Genomic DNA, 16276 nt, shown 5'->3' with positions numbered 1-16276 from the left:
TACAAGATATATACTACAATATATATACTAATTTATAAAATATATACACATGTATACGTTAAATATATACTACTTTAGAGTCTATAAAAAATACACACACACACACACACACACACACACACACACATATATATATATATATATATATATATACCATTCAATATATGTACTACTTTAAAAAATATAAATACAACATATAAACACTATATATATATATATATTAATTTATAAAACATATACACATGTATACGTTAAATATATACTACTTTAGAATCTATAGAAAATATATACACATATATATGTACCATTCAATATATGTACTGCTTTTAGAAAATATACATACAACATATAAACACTATATATATACTAATTTATAAAATATAAACACATGTATACGTTAAATATATACTACTTTAGAGTCTATAGAAAATATATACACATATATACGTACCATTCAATATATATGTACTACTTTAAATAAAACATATATTACAATTTATATACTACAATATATACACGCACTATATATATAGTTATATACTAATTTATAAAACATATACACATGTATACGTTAAATATATACTACTTTAGAGTTTATAGAAAATATATACACACATATATGTACCATTCAATATATGTACTACTTTAGAAAATATACATACAAAATATAAACACTATATATATACTAATTTATAAAATATATACACATGTATATGTTAAATATATACTACTCTAGAGTCTATAGAAAATATATACACATATCTACGTACCATTCAATATATGTACTACTTTAAAACATATACATATATTACAAGATATATACTACAATATATATACTAATTTATAAAACATATACACATGTATACGTTAAATATATACTACTTTAGAGTCTATAGAAAATATATACACATATATACGTACCATTCAATATATGTACTACTTTAGAAAATATGCTACTTAATATAATAAATTAATAATACTTGATAGTAAATTAATAATATATTATAATTAAGTATTTAATTTAACCAAGAAGTTCAATTTAAATCATTAAATGGAAAAATTTACAAGTAAGGAGTGAATGAATGTTATATTTTATTGATTGCAAAATGCAAAATGATTCAAAATTTATAATGTACATGAATGAAAAATCTACAAAGTTTTCATCATTTTTTCTAACTCATCCATGTTAACATTAACGGGAACTTGCATAGGATAGTCAAAGTCAATGGGGGCAAAACCATGCATTGGACTTGATTGTGCTGAGTTCTCCCTTGAAGTCGTAATTTCTTCAAGATTCTGTTTGTCTTTCGGCTCCACCTCCATTCCTTGATTTCTTCGTTCCGCTCTAATCCAATCTCTAAAGCAAACTAGAACATTCATAGCATTGCTTCCCAATGAGTGTCGGTTGTCTCCAAGCTGTTGTCGTCCTTAACTAAAAGCGCTCTCCGATGCAACGGTTGACATTGAAACATTCAATATATCTCTAGCTAATCTTGAAAGCACAGGATATTGTGTTTCATTATTCTTTCACCAATCCAATGCATTGATCCGTCATCTACGATCCTCTATCGGCGTTTGGAGATAATACTTAAGCTCTTTCCGAGAAGCTGTTGTGTAAGTTTTCTCCTCAAAACTGTTCCAAACATTTAAGTCATAAAAGTAATCAGAAAAACCACTATGTGCCGGCCTTTTAGAAGATGATGGTTCCTCGGGAGGATGAGGAGCGACAGTTGGAGTAATATTTTTCGGTACAGCTAAATCAAGTAAATCAACATAATGGTTATATAATTTATCTATGTAAATGTTCGCATCACTCATAGCCGTACACAAATCTGGTTGTTCTGCTTCTTCATCATTAGAAGCATTGTTAGTATTTATTTCTAAGTTAGAATAACTAAGAGTACTAAAGTGGCACATAGTAGTATATTTCATACATGGATTTAGTATAGCACCAACCAAGTAAATAGGGGAAATCGAAAAAAAAATATTTTTTAAATTTTGCAAACATAGCACCAACAACTTCTTTATAACCTTCTTTATTCTTATATTCTTTGAGCAAAACAGAAATATCGGGTATATATGCTAAAATATTACAAACAGTAGGATAATAAGCACCGAAAAATTCAACCGTAGCTATATAATTTTTTTTCAAAATCTTAACAAGATCATCAATTACAGCCCAATCATAATCATGTAGCATACATTCAACCGAATCAGTAAATGAACCACAATGTTGATTAAAAGTTAGTGTAATAGGAACTCTATAAGCCTGACAAGTTCTTAAATAATCATACGTAGCATTCCATCTAGTATCACATTCTTTAGGCATCAATATCAGTCTAAGTCTATTTTCTTGACATTTATCTTTAAATTCTCTAATTCTTTTTCTTCGATTATTTCCTTGAATAAAACCAATAGCAAGTCGGATTTTTTCAATATAAAGCTCAAAACATTCAAGACCATCTGTTACAATTAAATTATATATATGACAAGCACACTTAACATGAAATATTTCAGGTAATGGCGGAGAGAGCTTAGCTTTTAACTTTGTAATAACAATCTTATTGTTAGAAGCATTATAAAAAACAATACATAAGACTTTTTTTTCAATACCATAAAATTCTGCAACTTTACTAGTCGAATCAGCAATAAATTCTCCAGTATGTCTACGATCTTCATCATACAAAAAAGCAAGAATACGTATTGGCATAACATAATTACTATTTATCCAGTGAAAAGCAATGATTAAATAATCATTTTTATTAAAAACACGACCAAGATCAGAAGTTAGAGCCATTTTATATTGAATATTTTTTAACATTGTAGAAAAATAAAAAATATATTGTGAATGAAGTTTAAAAATATCGGCCCGACAAGTACTTCTAGGAATACCATTAAATGTAGGATTATAAATTATTTGAATATAATGAATAAACGCATCCAAAAAAGGAAAACTGAAAGGTAAACAACCCACAACTACCATTTTTGCTATTTCTTTCCTGTCTCCATATTTATTATAATTCTTAATTACCTGACCTGTTGTTGGATCCATTTTAGTTTGTGTTGGCCCACCAACAGCCTCACCACCTTTTGCAATAAATAACTCTCTTTCGTGATTATCATTTATATGTCTTATTAACATACCCGTACCCCCTACTTGCCTCTACTTTTATGCTTATATATTTGTTGACAAATATTGCATTGCACCTAGGTATCTCCTATACGTGTAAGAAATTGTCATGCAATACTAGTTGTTCTACGAGCTCTTGGGGCACGGGGAGGACGAGGAGAGCGATTAACCGATTCAGATCTAACGTTAGCATTTTCTATTGCGGGTGTCTCACCAATATTTTCATCATCTTCATCTAAATCAACCGCATCTACTTCATTTTCTTATTCTATACCGTAATTTTTCTGAGCTTCTACATAATCCATATCGTGAGCATTTACACCTACTTCTTCCTCAAAAGGTTGATTAAGCGGTACCGGAGGCACACATGTATATCTACTACTTGAACTACCTCTACCGCCAGTAATTCGCTTTTACTACCACTACCACTTCCAGAACAATTTTTTTTGACACTTTTACTGGCGAGGTTTCTTAATTTATTCATAATATAAATCAAACTAAAAAAATTCAAAATACACAAATATAATAAAATTAAATATTCAACAATTAATACACTAATTAAAAATTAAAAGTAAGAGATGGAACGACAATACCAAATTTTAGAAGTATCCGAAAGTTGCGACTTTAGAAATTTCCACTCGTACTTTGTAATCACAAAATAAAAAAATTAAATTGAGCACTTTAGGAAATATATAGAATATTTGAGAATTAAAATTTGAGAGAGAATGAAAATTGTTTGGAAAATGATTTGAAAGTATAAGGTATTTATAGGAATTTTTTTGGGTTTTAAAAAATATTTAAATTATTATTTTTTATTTTATTTTTAATGTAAAGGGCCAAATAACTGTTTTTTTGATCCAAACGGCCATATAGCCATTGGGCCCAACGACTATATTGGCCCAATGATCAAAATTTAATTTTTAATAAAATAAATAAAAAAATAATTGGGCCGGTTAGCCGGCGGGCGTGAATTAGGTTGGGTCCGGGCCGGATTAATCGGGCCTAAAAAAATTGGCCCAACTTGGAACCCAAAATCCTACAGCCCGGGGCTGATTGATCCGGGTCAAACTAGGTCGGACCTTGTATATGGGCCAGATCGGACCGGGTCAACCCGGCCCGATTGACACCTTTAATATTTTTACACTAAAAGTGATTACTGTTAAAGAATTATCGAATATTGGCAGCTATGCTGACTCGTACAAATTCAGTTATGGGTTTAATTTGATTTTTGATAGCAAATTAATTATGTTGATTGTTTAATTTATTCTTTATTATTATTATTATTATTATTATTATTATTATTATTATTATTTTACTTTTTTATTTTTGTAAAATTTCCACAACTCTAAAGATGTACTAATACTTAATTGTTTTGTCCTAATAAAATATAATTACAAAATGTGAGATAAGTCATGTCACTATACTTTAAAACAGTATCACCACCAACAAAGATACTAAACACCCATTATTAATAAAAGATTATAAAAGTGAACATGGTCTGATTCGAGTTTTGTTTGACTATGAGCTATAATTCTTTAACATACGCATCAGTTCATTTAAAATTATAAGTCTAAATTTAGAATATATCTTAAAAAATATAAACTATGAAATACAGTAAGAAATGCTTATAAGTTGCATTATATTATTAAGTATTTTCAAGTATAGAATAATTTTAAAAATTGTATAAGTATTATGTAGGTTTAGTTTGATTTCAATTTGACCTTTTTTTTAAAAAACTAAAACCAAATCAATTATATTCAATCCGCTTTTCACTACTAAAATCCAATCACTAATCAATTTTATTTTATGATTTAACTCGATTTATCAATTTGAGGTGATTTATTAATTTTCTTTTAGCACACCTAATTTCTAGCACGACCTTGGATCCTTACCACCTTGGTTGTGTTATCTTCCCAGTTCGCATACACACTTCATATGAAATATATAGTTGTAAATAATCTTTAAAGCATGTAATTCTAAAATATAGTGAAAATATATTTACCTTATGTATACTATAGATTCATATTTTTCTTACATTTATTTTGTCATTGATCAATCTATCATTGAATCGTATGTCATTTTATGTTTCCTAATTTTAGTTCTAAAAATTTAAACACTACTCTCTTTGGCTCAGATTGGTTGTCATGTTTTATTTTTAATAAATATATTTGACTAATCTTTTTAAGTTAAATCAAATTAAATTAATTTAAATATTTTAATTTAACTACCAAAAAGTGTAATATAACATTAAATATGAGACGGAGAAAATAATCATATGTTTAGACATTAGATTCTGACGGAAAAAAAAAATAGTTGGCCTCCTAGGAGATTGAAGACTATCAGATTCTCAGCAACATCAAAGACAAGTGGTCAAAGAATCACATATATTCTAGTCACTTTTTGGTGTCCCAAAACCTTAATAATACTCTCATCTTTTCAAATTAAGTGTCAAATTTCTCATCAAATAGTTAGAAAATGCATTAAAAAATGACTATGTTAATAATAAAGGCAAATTTTTAGTATAGTAGATAAATAAATTAAAATTAGACGGTATAATTACCAAAGATAAAATTATAAACATAGTTAATTTTATTTTAAATTTATAAAATAATAAATATATTAAGACGTTGCTAAAACATGAATAATTTGAAACGTAGAAAATATTGAAATACTATATTTGTATTTGCGTCTAGGTAGGCACAAGACAAGGGACTCTTAAACTTTTCATCACATAAAGATTTCATAGTAATTAGCAGTAATTAATTAGTCTTAGATACAACATAGGATTTGTCAAAATATCTTGAGGCTAATAGCCTGTTATTTCCAACCTTGATTCTAAGGATCTTTACTTTGGTTCGCCAAATGTATCACTTGCTTCTTTTTTTTTTTTTTTTCCCGCTCGGTGTCCTGTACATGCATTGGAACATGACTAAATTTAGATTTGCATTGGGAAGTCCCAGATTAAGGGTAAAACACTTCCTAATAAAGACAACTACGTACCCGAGACTCTTTGATTAAGAATGAATGTGCCGCCAGAAGCAGAACCCCATATTTCGTTTAGAGAATCTCCTAATTGTTCCAAAGACAACCACGATTAATGCATCACTTGTCTAACATGAAAGATTTAATCAATTCGCACTAAAAATGTTTTTAAATTGTATTAATAGTTAACTTGATATAATAGATTGATTATAGTACTACCATGTTACTAGCTAATGTTCGTTCTAAAATTTTACTGATAATTAGTTTGTAAATGATCGGTTGTAGATATTGTATAAAAACAAATTAAATTTATATACTACTATTAGCACGGGTGAAGCTAATAAGGACAAGCATGAGTCTGGCCAAACTTAATAGCTTTAGCGGGTGAAGCTAAGAAGGACAAGCATAAGTTCGGCCAAACTTATATTTTGTAGTAAATTTAAATTCCAGTTCAATACATTTTACGATACGAATTGCAAATTCAAAATTCACATCTTCATTCTTTCTTAAGTGAATCAACAAATGCATGCAAGGATTCTTTCGAACGAACTGAAGGAAAATTTTGATTTTTGCTTGATAAACCATTATCATTATTCTTAATAAACCATTTTCCATGGAAATGTAAATAATCTAAAGATTATAGAACCACACTCCTACTCCTATTTGAGAAAGTCAAAAAGTGTACCATACATATGATGATAAAACTTATACCTAATACTAATTCGAAGATTAATAACATCGAGCAGCAATATCAAATTAATGACTTCTTATAATAAAATATTGTTTTACGCAAATTATGACCTAATGGTTCCTTTTCTAACATACAAACAGTACTAATATAGCTACTATATATTTATTTAATTGTTTAAGAGATCCTTTTATTGGATATACCACTGGATAATCATGAACACCAAGATCATACAGGAAGATCTAATGGACAGGAGGCAGAAGTTAATGATGGGCAATTAATCATAATAGTAGTAGTTCATAGATGTGAAATCACGTTATAATGATTATTGCAACTTGCAAGTGATTAATTAGGATTAATCCTAGTCTGAAAATTTAAAGTACTTTTTTATTTTCCGTTGAATCAAAATTCACATACTCTAATCCAATCCAGTTTACTTGTCATGTTTTTCTTTGCACTTCTCTTAAAAAATGGAGTATTAATTTGATTGAACTGTCCTTTTATCTTTTTTATATCTCAATTTAATAAGTACTATTTTCTTCACCATAGTAATCTCTCTTTGTATTTATAAGGAAATAAAGAGTTAATATGTCTTTATTTTCCAAAATAATAACTATTTTAGATTATGTATTTTTAATAAGCACGATAATTAAAATGGGTCTGAGGGAATAGTATTTGTTTTTTTGTGATCGTAAGCTATTCAGTGTGAGACAAGAATAGAAGCACCGACAAAACAAATTTCGTGATTTTTTTTTATTTTTGAAAAAAAATGCAGAATTATTGGTGGTTATTCTTCATATTGCAAGTTGAATCAAAATATTTTTCAAATAAATTATCATCAGAAATAAAATTCTGTTAATTATAAAACTTATTTATTTTTCGTCAGTAGGAAAATTTTGAGTAGGGGTATATAAGAGTTAAAATTAAATGCTTCAACGAAGATGTTTTCAACAGAACAACAACAACAAACTCAGTATATTCCCGCCTAGTGGGGTCTGGGAAGGGTAGAATGTACGCAGTTCATACCACTACCTCTAAAGAAGTAGAGAGACTTTTTCGATAGACCCCCGGCTCAAGACACAGGATAATATACAAAAATATTCAAAGCATGAAATATGATAGAACTAACATAGATACAACATCCACAAAAATAATGTACATTACCAAATAAAATCTACGATTCATCCCCCCACCTTATCCCTCTATCCTAGTATTTTTCCTCCAAACCTTCCTATCCAGGGTCATGTCCTCAGTGAGATATAACTGCTCCATGTCACGTGTAATCACTTCTCTCCAGTATTTCTTAGGTCTACCCCTACCCCGCTTGAAACCATCTAACGCTAGTCTCTCACACCTACAAATTGGGGCATCCATGCCCCTCCTTATCACATGACCAAACCATCTCGACTTCACTTCCCATATTTTTTCCTCCACCGATACCACTCTCACCTTCTCCCGAATAATCTCATTCCTAACTCTGTCAGCCCTTGTAAGACCACACATCCAACGCAACATCCTCATTTCCGCCACCTTCAACTTTTGGATATAGGAAGTCTTAACTGGCCAACACTCCGCTCCACACAATATAGTCAGCCGGACTGCAACTCTATAGAATTTACCTTTAAGTTTGAGAGGCACCTTCTTATCGCATAAAATCCCCGAAGTGAGCCTCCATTTCATCCAACCTGCCCCAATATGGTACGAGACATCCTCATCAATCTCTCCATTTTCCTGGATCGTAAACCCAAGATATTTAAAACTATCGCTCTTACAAACTGCCTGAGAGTACAACTTCACCACCACCTCCTCCTCTTGCCTCGAGTCATTAAACTTGCACTCCAAATAATCTGTCTTGATCCTACTTAATCTGAAACCTTTAGATTCCAGAGTTTGTCTCCAAACCTCCAGCTTATCATTAATACCTTGCTGCAACTCACCAATCAAAACTACATCATCCGCAAAAAGCATACACCAAGGCACTTGACCTTGTATACTCCGTATCAACACATCTATCACACGGCAAATAAAAACGGACTAAGAGCTGATCTCTGATGCAATCCTGTCAAGACCGGAAAGTACTCAAAATCTCCTCCCATCGTCCTTACTCGAGTCTTCTCCCCCTCATACATATCCTTAATCGCTCTTATATACGCCACAGGAACCCCTCGCCTCCAAGCATCTCCAAAGAACCTCCCCAGAGAACTTGTCATACGCTTTTTTCAAATCAATAAATACCATGTGAAGACCCCTCTTCCACTCTCAATACTGCTCTACAAGTAAAATAAATAAAAGAAAAAAAGTCGAGTAATAATGACAAATGTAATAATGCAGCAAGAAATTTTGTAAGATTATCAGAAAAAAGTAAGCAAAGTTTTTGTCGACTCAGCTGAATTATTTAAACCGAAACTTAACTCTAATGACATCTCTATTTCCCTTTCTTTAATTCCACACCAGTCAAACTAAAAAGTAATTAAAAATTAATTATGAGGAGATATATCCATCACAAATCTCAATTAAAATTTTATGTAAGGCTTTGATGATTCAATAATTTCTTGGAGACATGAATCGACTTTGAAATTCCCACGGAGACTTTTGTGTGGACTTATGAATGTGAAATCGATTTGATAAGGTTTGAAAATACATTATGATAATTAAGGGTACAGCTGAAGTGTACAACTAGCGATAGCTGTAAAACTATCTAAGTAATTGTAGTTAGTTAGACGATTACTAACTAATAAAGTAATTGGATTAGCATTAGCTAAGTGGAGGTTGTATATAAATTGAGTGCTCATCTTCATTTCAGTTGTAACACGCTACAGTAAGTGAAATTTCTCTCAAAGCTTCTGTTCTTCCATGGCTGATTTTAACATGTTCGCCAAGGTAGAAAGCAGAGTATTGGCGTATCCGAAATCTTCATCATCGCTGTGAAATCCAATTCCAAATTAGGGCTATCTGGTAAGAGTAACAATTGACGCAATCGAAATTGACCGTGAATATCAACTTCTTCACCAAAATTGAAGCAGTTCAATGGCTCTCAACAGTGAAGAAACAACATCAGCTCGGACGCAAAATCAACACAACACTCAGCAAGATGATCAAATACATCACAATCATCCACTGTATGTGCATCCTTCGGATACTCAAGGTTCTATTCTTACCTCTATTAAGCTACAAGGCTCAGAAAACTATTCATTATGGAGCAAATCCATGAAATTGGTACTACAAGGAAAAAACAAGCTAGGTTTTGTTTTAGGAACTTGTAAGAAGGAAAATTATCAGTCTAATCTTCATGATCTGTGGGATAGATGCAATGCCATTGTATTAGGATGGATTTTGAACACCGTCTCGAAGGAGTTAATTACTTCTGTAATCTACGGATCCGATGCGCACAAAGTATGGGAAGATCTTAGGGAGAGATTCAATAAAGTAAATGCATCTCGAGTCTTCTTTCTTCACAAAGAAATAGCTACACTCACACAAGGAACGTCATCTGTTTCTACTTATTTCAGTCGTTTAAGAGAGCTTTGGGATGAATTTGAAGCTCTAGTGCCTCCACCAAATTGTTCATGCCCTGAATCGAAGAATTACGCTGAACATTTCCACATGCAGAAGCTATGGCAATTTCTCATGGGCTTAAATGAGACGTATGATCATTCTAGAAGTCAGATCCTCATGATATATCCACTTCCAAATGTTAATCAAGCCTATGCCATGATTGTGAATGTAGAAAGTCAAAGGAGAAGTATGATAGGTAATTTCGGAGGAATACTCAGTGAAGTTGGAGACTCAACAGCTCTTATGAGTAACAGGAATGCAAATTATCACAACAATCATAACAATTACAACTCGGGGTACAATAACAACAGTGGAAATCTTGGAAGCACTTTCTCAGGTTATAATAGTGGGTTCAGACCTAGAAACAATGCTGGAAAATCAGGTTTATTTTGTGACTACTGTAAGATCAAGGGTCATACAAAAGATGTGTGCAGAAAGCTACATGGTTATCCATCAGACTGGAAGTTCAAAAAGAAGGGACACCAATCAAGGTCGTATGCTAACAATGTTGTGAACACTGACTATACAACATCTGATGAGCAACAACCTTACACTCGATATGCAGATTCTCATATTGCAGACTCTCATCCATACTTTGAATCATCTTCTGAAGAACAATTTGTTCCCTTCTTTACTATGGAGCAACATTCTCAGATTTTGCAGATGCTAAATAGAGGTAAGGAGCATATGTCTGAACCAGTTACTAAGTTAAATAAGCTAACTCCACAGAACTTCGAAAAATTATTCCAGCAAGTGGAAGAAGTCAATATTGACAATGTTGTGACACTCAATGGTGTAGTCTCTCAGATATTTGATAAAGCTTTGATGGAGCCAACTTTTTGTGAGATGTATGCCAACTTTTGTCAGCACCTAGCAGCCGAGTTGCCTGATTTGAGTGTAGACAAAGAAAAAATCACTTTTAAGAGGTTACTTCTAAACAAATGTCAGGAAGAGTTTGAGCGAGGGGAAAGAGAAGAACAGGAGGCTAATGTGACTAACGAGGAAGGCGAAGTGAAACTGTCAGCAGAGGAGAGGGAGGAAAAAAGAGTAAAAGCACGGAGACGTAGGCTGGGCAATATAAGACTGATTGGTGAACTTTATAAGAAGAGAATGTTGACTGAGAGAATTATGCATGAGTGCATCAAGAAGTTATTAGGTGACTATCAAAATCCTGATGAGAAGAATGTTGAAGCTTTGTGTAAGTTGATGAGTACAATTGGGGAGATGATAGATCATGCCAAAGCAAAGGAACATATGGATGCTTACTTCGATAGGATGGAGAAGTTATCTAATAACATGAAGCTTTCTTCTAGGGTGAGGTTTATGTTGAAGGATTCAATTGATCTAAGAAAGAACAAATGGCAGCAAAGGAGAAAAATTGAAGGTCCTAAGAAGATTGAGGAAGTGCATAGGGATGCTGCCCAAGAACGACATTTGCAAGCTACTAGACTTGCTCGTACTCCTAGTCTGGGGGGTTCTAATAGAAGGGGTCAACCCATGGATTTTGCTCCAAGAGGGAGTATGTTATCTTCTCCGGGCCCCCAGATGGGGGGTTTTCGACCTATGTCTCCACAGGTCCGCGGGTATGGCCTGCAGGACGTACGGGTGGATGAGAGACACTCTTTTGAGAATAGGACATTATCACTTCCCCTGACCCAGAGTCCTCTTGGTGATGATCCGATCACACTTGGACCCCAAGGTTGTCTTGCAAAGGGAATGTCTTCCAGGGGCCAACCTGCAGGACCAAGCACTCCATTCACTGATAATATGCCAAGTTTTGGAGACTCAAGAAGGATGACACATGCCCAAAATGGCTATGGTTCTTTGCCAGAGTGCCCCCCGTATGGTTCAAGAGAGGAGCTTATGCCCAAATACATGCCTGAGCGATTATCTAGTCAACATGATCAAGCAAGTGCACCAGAAAGAAACCTGCCTTATGGGAGTAAGGATCGTGGATTTGATGCAGCTCGGCCTGTTTCACCACTTGTAAGAAGTGGAGGGCCAACTTCCACACAGAATGTTGCTCCTGACAAGATTTGGTCAGAAGAGCGTCTGCGGGACATGTCTTTGGCTGCTATCAAGGAATTCTACAGGTACTTTCTGAACTGATTATTATTTACTTGCATTATACTGGGTTTAGTCTGGCTATGTTATATGGTATACATAGTGTGCATACATGCACCATTTTAGAATTGTTGGTTTATCTACTTAAATGAGTACGTACCATTCTGGAACTGTTTTCAGAAAGTTGCTTCTGATATGAGGAAGATTTTGGTTGAAAACTTGTCCGACTTATTCATGGTACCGTCATGAGCTTCTACTAAACTTTTGGGAAGCATTCACCTATCTTATGGTTCGGCAATTATAGATCCTGAGAAGTTCTCTTCCAACGAAGTTTATATATGGAAGTCGTTTTTGTTGTGAGATCATGACACATGAAAGAGCCGTTCTCCAACAAAAGAGGAGTGTAGTTCAAGTTTAAAATTAAGTGATGATCATTAACTTAAGGATATCTCAAAAGTAGTGATAGCTTAGAAAGCCGTGATGATCAATAGTGTTGGTTGGGGTGCTTCCTTGGGAAGTTTGAAGCACAATGAACTTTGGTATTTTGTTAACTGAGGATGGGTGTAATGGGATATTCTACTCACTATTTGAGAACACGTGTCTCCTCATTATTCATATTTCTGTCTCCTATTTGAAATATGGAAATTATAATTTCTAATTTCTAGTAGTTAAGATTACATTAACTGAGGCTCTTTTAGCATCTGTCATCTATAGCAAGTTGTGATTCTCCTATTTTCCTAGCCGTGAATGATAAGTGTAGCATTGTTTCTACACAAGTTCTTTTTTTCAGTACATAATTTTGTACAGTATATTGCGATTTTTTTCAGTTTATGATTAAATAATTTTGAGCCTTTCCATTTCAGTGCGAAAGATGAGAAAGAAGTTGCGTTGTGTGTAAAAGACCTGAATTCACCCAGCTTCTATCCATCAATGATCTCACTTTGGGTTACTGATTCCTTTGAGAGGAAAGACGAGGAAAGGGATCTTTTGGCAAAGCTTATAATTGATCTAACTATTTCTCGAGATGTGGCGATAAGTCAAGATCAGCTAATTAAAGGGTAAGTACAGCTGTTTTTCCTATAAAATGCACACAGTTCTACTTTCCTATAAAATTCAAGTTCAATCTTTGAAGCACTTGGATCCTCTGTTTTAACTTTATGTTGGTGTTTACTCTGCCAGGTTTGAAAATGTTCTGACTACCTTGGAGGATGCAGTAAATGATGCCCCTAGAGCATCAGAATTTCTTGGTCGCATCTTCGGGAAGGTTATATTGGAAAACGTGATACCGTTTAATGAAATTGGGCGTTTGATATACAATGGCGGGGAAGAGGAAGGACGCCTTGTGGAGATTGGGCTTGCTGCTGAAGTTGTTGGGAGCACATTGGAGATGATAAAGCTAGAGCAAGGTGATTCCGTGGTGTCAGAGATCTGCAGAAGCTCTAATGTGCGGTTAGAGAGCTTCCGGCCTCAAGGTTCCAGCAAGCAATGGAAGTTAGACAAATTTATTTAGGTAATAGGTGGGAGGGATTGTATCTTGGTAGAGATTCATGTCTAACTTTTAGGGCACATTTTAATTTGCAGATATATACTTAAATGGTGATCAATACAAGGGGTTTTATCCTTGAACGTTTTTTTAGTACCATTATTTTTTCGAACTGCAATAGTAGCAGTAGGATGAACCAAGTTTTTTTTTTCAACTATCCTCCACCATTATAAAATTAGAACTTGGAAAGAACTGCAGCTGAAGTTGAGCAGGTAAAGGTTAAGCCTTAAAACTTGAAACCATAAAGTTCTTTTGAACATCATTTCTGTTTCTTCAAACAGTTGGGCTATTAAATGAGCCAAAAAAGAAGAATTGTAGTTGGTATTGGAAATGACTTAGTACTGCTATCCTTTCGTCTTTTAGACCCTAGTTGCTCTTCATGTTAATCTTAGATTTAAATAATCCAACCATCAGAAGTTATTTATTTATGTGTATGATTAAAAGATGTAATATAGTTTTAATAGTTTTGTCCATATATTGAGCTCTTGAGAATGTGCGTATGAACTTTTCTAAAATGTAGAGTGGGAAGTTGTCTAATAACAACAATTTATCATGTGTTTATGTGTGCAATTTGAGCGTATAACTGAAATTTGCTGACAAACTTAATAGGTTATTAATGCATTTTGGCCTTTTACTTAAGTTCAGGATTCATGTTACTATCATGATATTTTCGCATTAAAACTGATTACTGTTAAAGAATTATCGAATATTGGCTATTTTGAAATAATGGTTCGAAAAGAGAATTATCAAATATTGGCTATTTTGAGATAATGGTTCGAAAAGAGAATTATCGAATATTGACTATTTTGAAATAATGGTTCGAAAAGTGGCTGACTCGTACAAATTCAGTTATGGCTGCCAGTTTGGTTTGGTCTTCGATATCAAATTAATTATTTTAATGTTTTAATTTATAATAAAATTAAATAAATAAAATTGATTTTTTTGGAAAGGGTCTAAAATGTCTTTCAACTATGTGAAATTGTGTAAAAATGTCCTTCATTTACATATTGAGCCGAAAATGTCATTTCTGTCTACCTATTGGGACTAAAATGCATTTATGTCTACCTATTAGGGTTATTTTACCTTTTTATTTAAGAAAATTATATAATACCAAAGCTTATGTTTATTAAACTACATAAAATTCCTATCATTTTTATTAATATTAATCAAATAACTAGTGCACAATATCAATTTTTCGTCCTTCTAAATTGATCTAATAAATAAAAAGAAAACCAACATAAATAGCCATTTTAAAAAATTATTACATATACGTAGCCCTATTAGTTGATTGTCAGATATAGCTTATAAAATATTTACTTTTATAACAACTTTTAATATATAGGAAAATAATTATATATTAAATTCTCATATTTCTTATTTATTTCTATTTTTTTGAAAGCCTTTGTTCATTCATTTTTTATATATACTATATCAAAATTTTATATATATATTTTTTTATTTTCTGCTTTCACGATGTCTCCATAAAAATATGTGGTACATTTATGCCATAAGAATTCATGGTATATTTATATATTATATAAATTATATTTATATCATAAAAAAATATGGTATGTATATTCCATATAAATTATATTTATACCATAAATATACATGGCATATTTTAGATATAAAAATTTTATACCATGTAATTCTGAATATATATATTTATATTTAATAAAGAATTTTTAAACAAGAAAAGTACTTCCGACATAATATGATATACCATGAATATTTATCCTATAAATTATACCAAAAATATAATAATAATCTGCTTTTGACATAAATTATGTTTATTCAACAAAATACATGGTATCTCTGTACTTTCAACATAATGATTTTTATTCCATAAATATTTATTCATAAAAAATTATGATTAAACCATTACATTAGAATTAAAAATACATGATAATGAAATAATACTAGATGATTAACATACATGAAAACAAAATGAAACATAGAGCAAATAATGAAATACTTAGTTTATTTAAGAATATTTGAATTTTAAATATAAGAGAGAAAGATTTGAAAGTAGAGATATCTTTTCCACTTTTAATTTGAAGATTGAAAATATATCTCCTAAATTATGGTGAACTGATAATAAGTTATAGCATTAAATTAGAATTTATAATTATCTTTTCTAATTCTTTTAAATGGTTATATATATATATAAAAATATTTAATTTTATAATATTAAAAAAATATTATTATTTATGTAATTAAGTTTTAAGAATGGTCTTTTAATGTAATTTGTCTAAGTAAAGGGGCAAAATAGGTCCAATAAGTAGACGGAAAGAACATTTTAAACCCAATAGTT

General features: G+C 31.9%; 1 protein-coding gene across 1 annotated transcript; it reads left to right on the top strand.

Annotated features, from left to right (window-relative positions):
• The first annotated feature begins 9230 nt into the window (after positions 1 to 9230).
• Positions 9231 to 14072, top strand: LOC107844414 (eukaryotic translation initiation factor 4G). The gene is made up of 3 exons (XM_016688839.2): positions 9231 to 12448; positions 13283 to 13477; positions 13599 to 14072. Exons 1-3 carry the CDS (start codon positions 9828 to 9830, stop codon positions 13927 to 13929), a joined length of 3147 nt encoding a protein of 1048 aa, XP_016544325.2. The 5' UTR covers positions 9231 to 9827; the 3' UTR covers positions 13930 to 14072.
• The last annotated feature ends 2204 nt before the right edge of the window (positions 14073 to 16276 follow it).

This window comes from Capsicum annuum, chromosome 1 (assembly GCF_002878395.1).
Source record: "Capsicum annuum cultivar UCD-10X-F1 chromosome 1, UCD10Xv1.1, whole genome shotgun sequence".
NCBI classification, from domain to species: domain Eukaryota; kingdom Viridiplantae; phylum Streptophyta; class Magnoliopsida; order Solanales; family Solanaceae; genus Capsicum; species Capsicum annuum.
The sequence above is the reverse complement of the archived record's forward strand: the minus strand, read 5'-3'. Positions and strand labels throughout refer to the sequence as shown.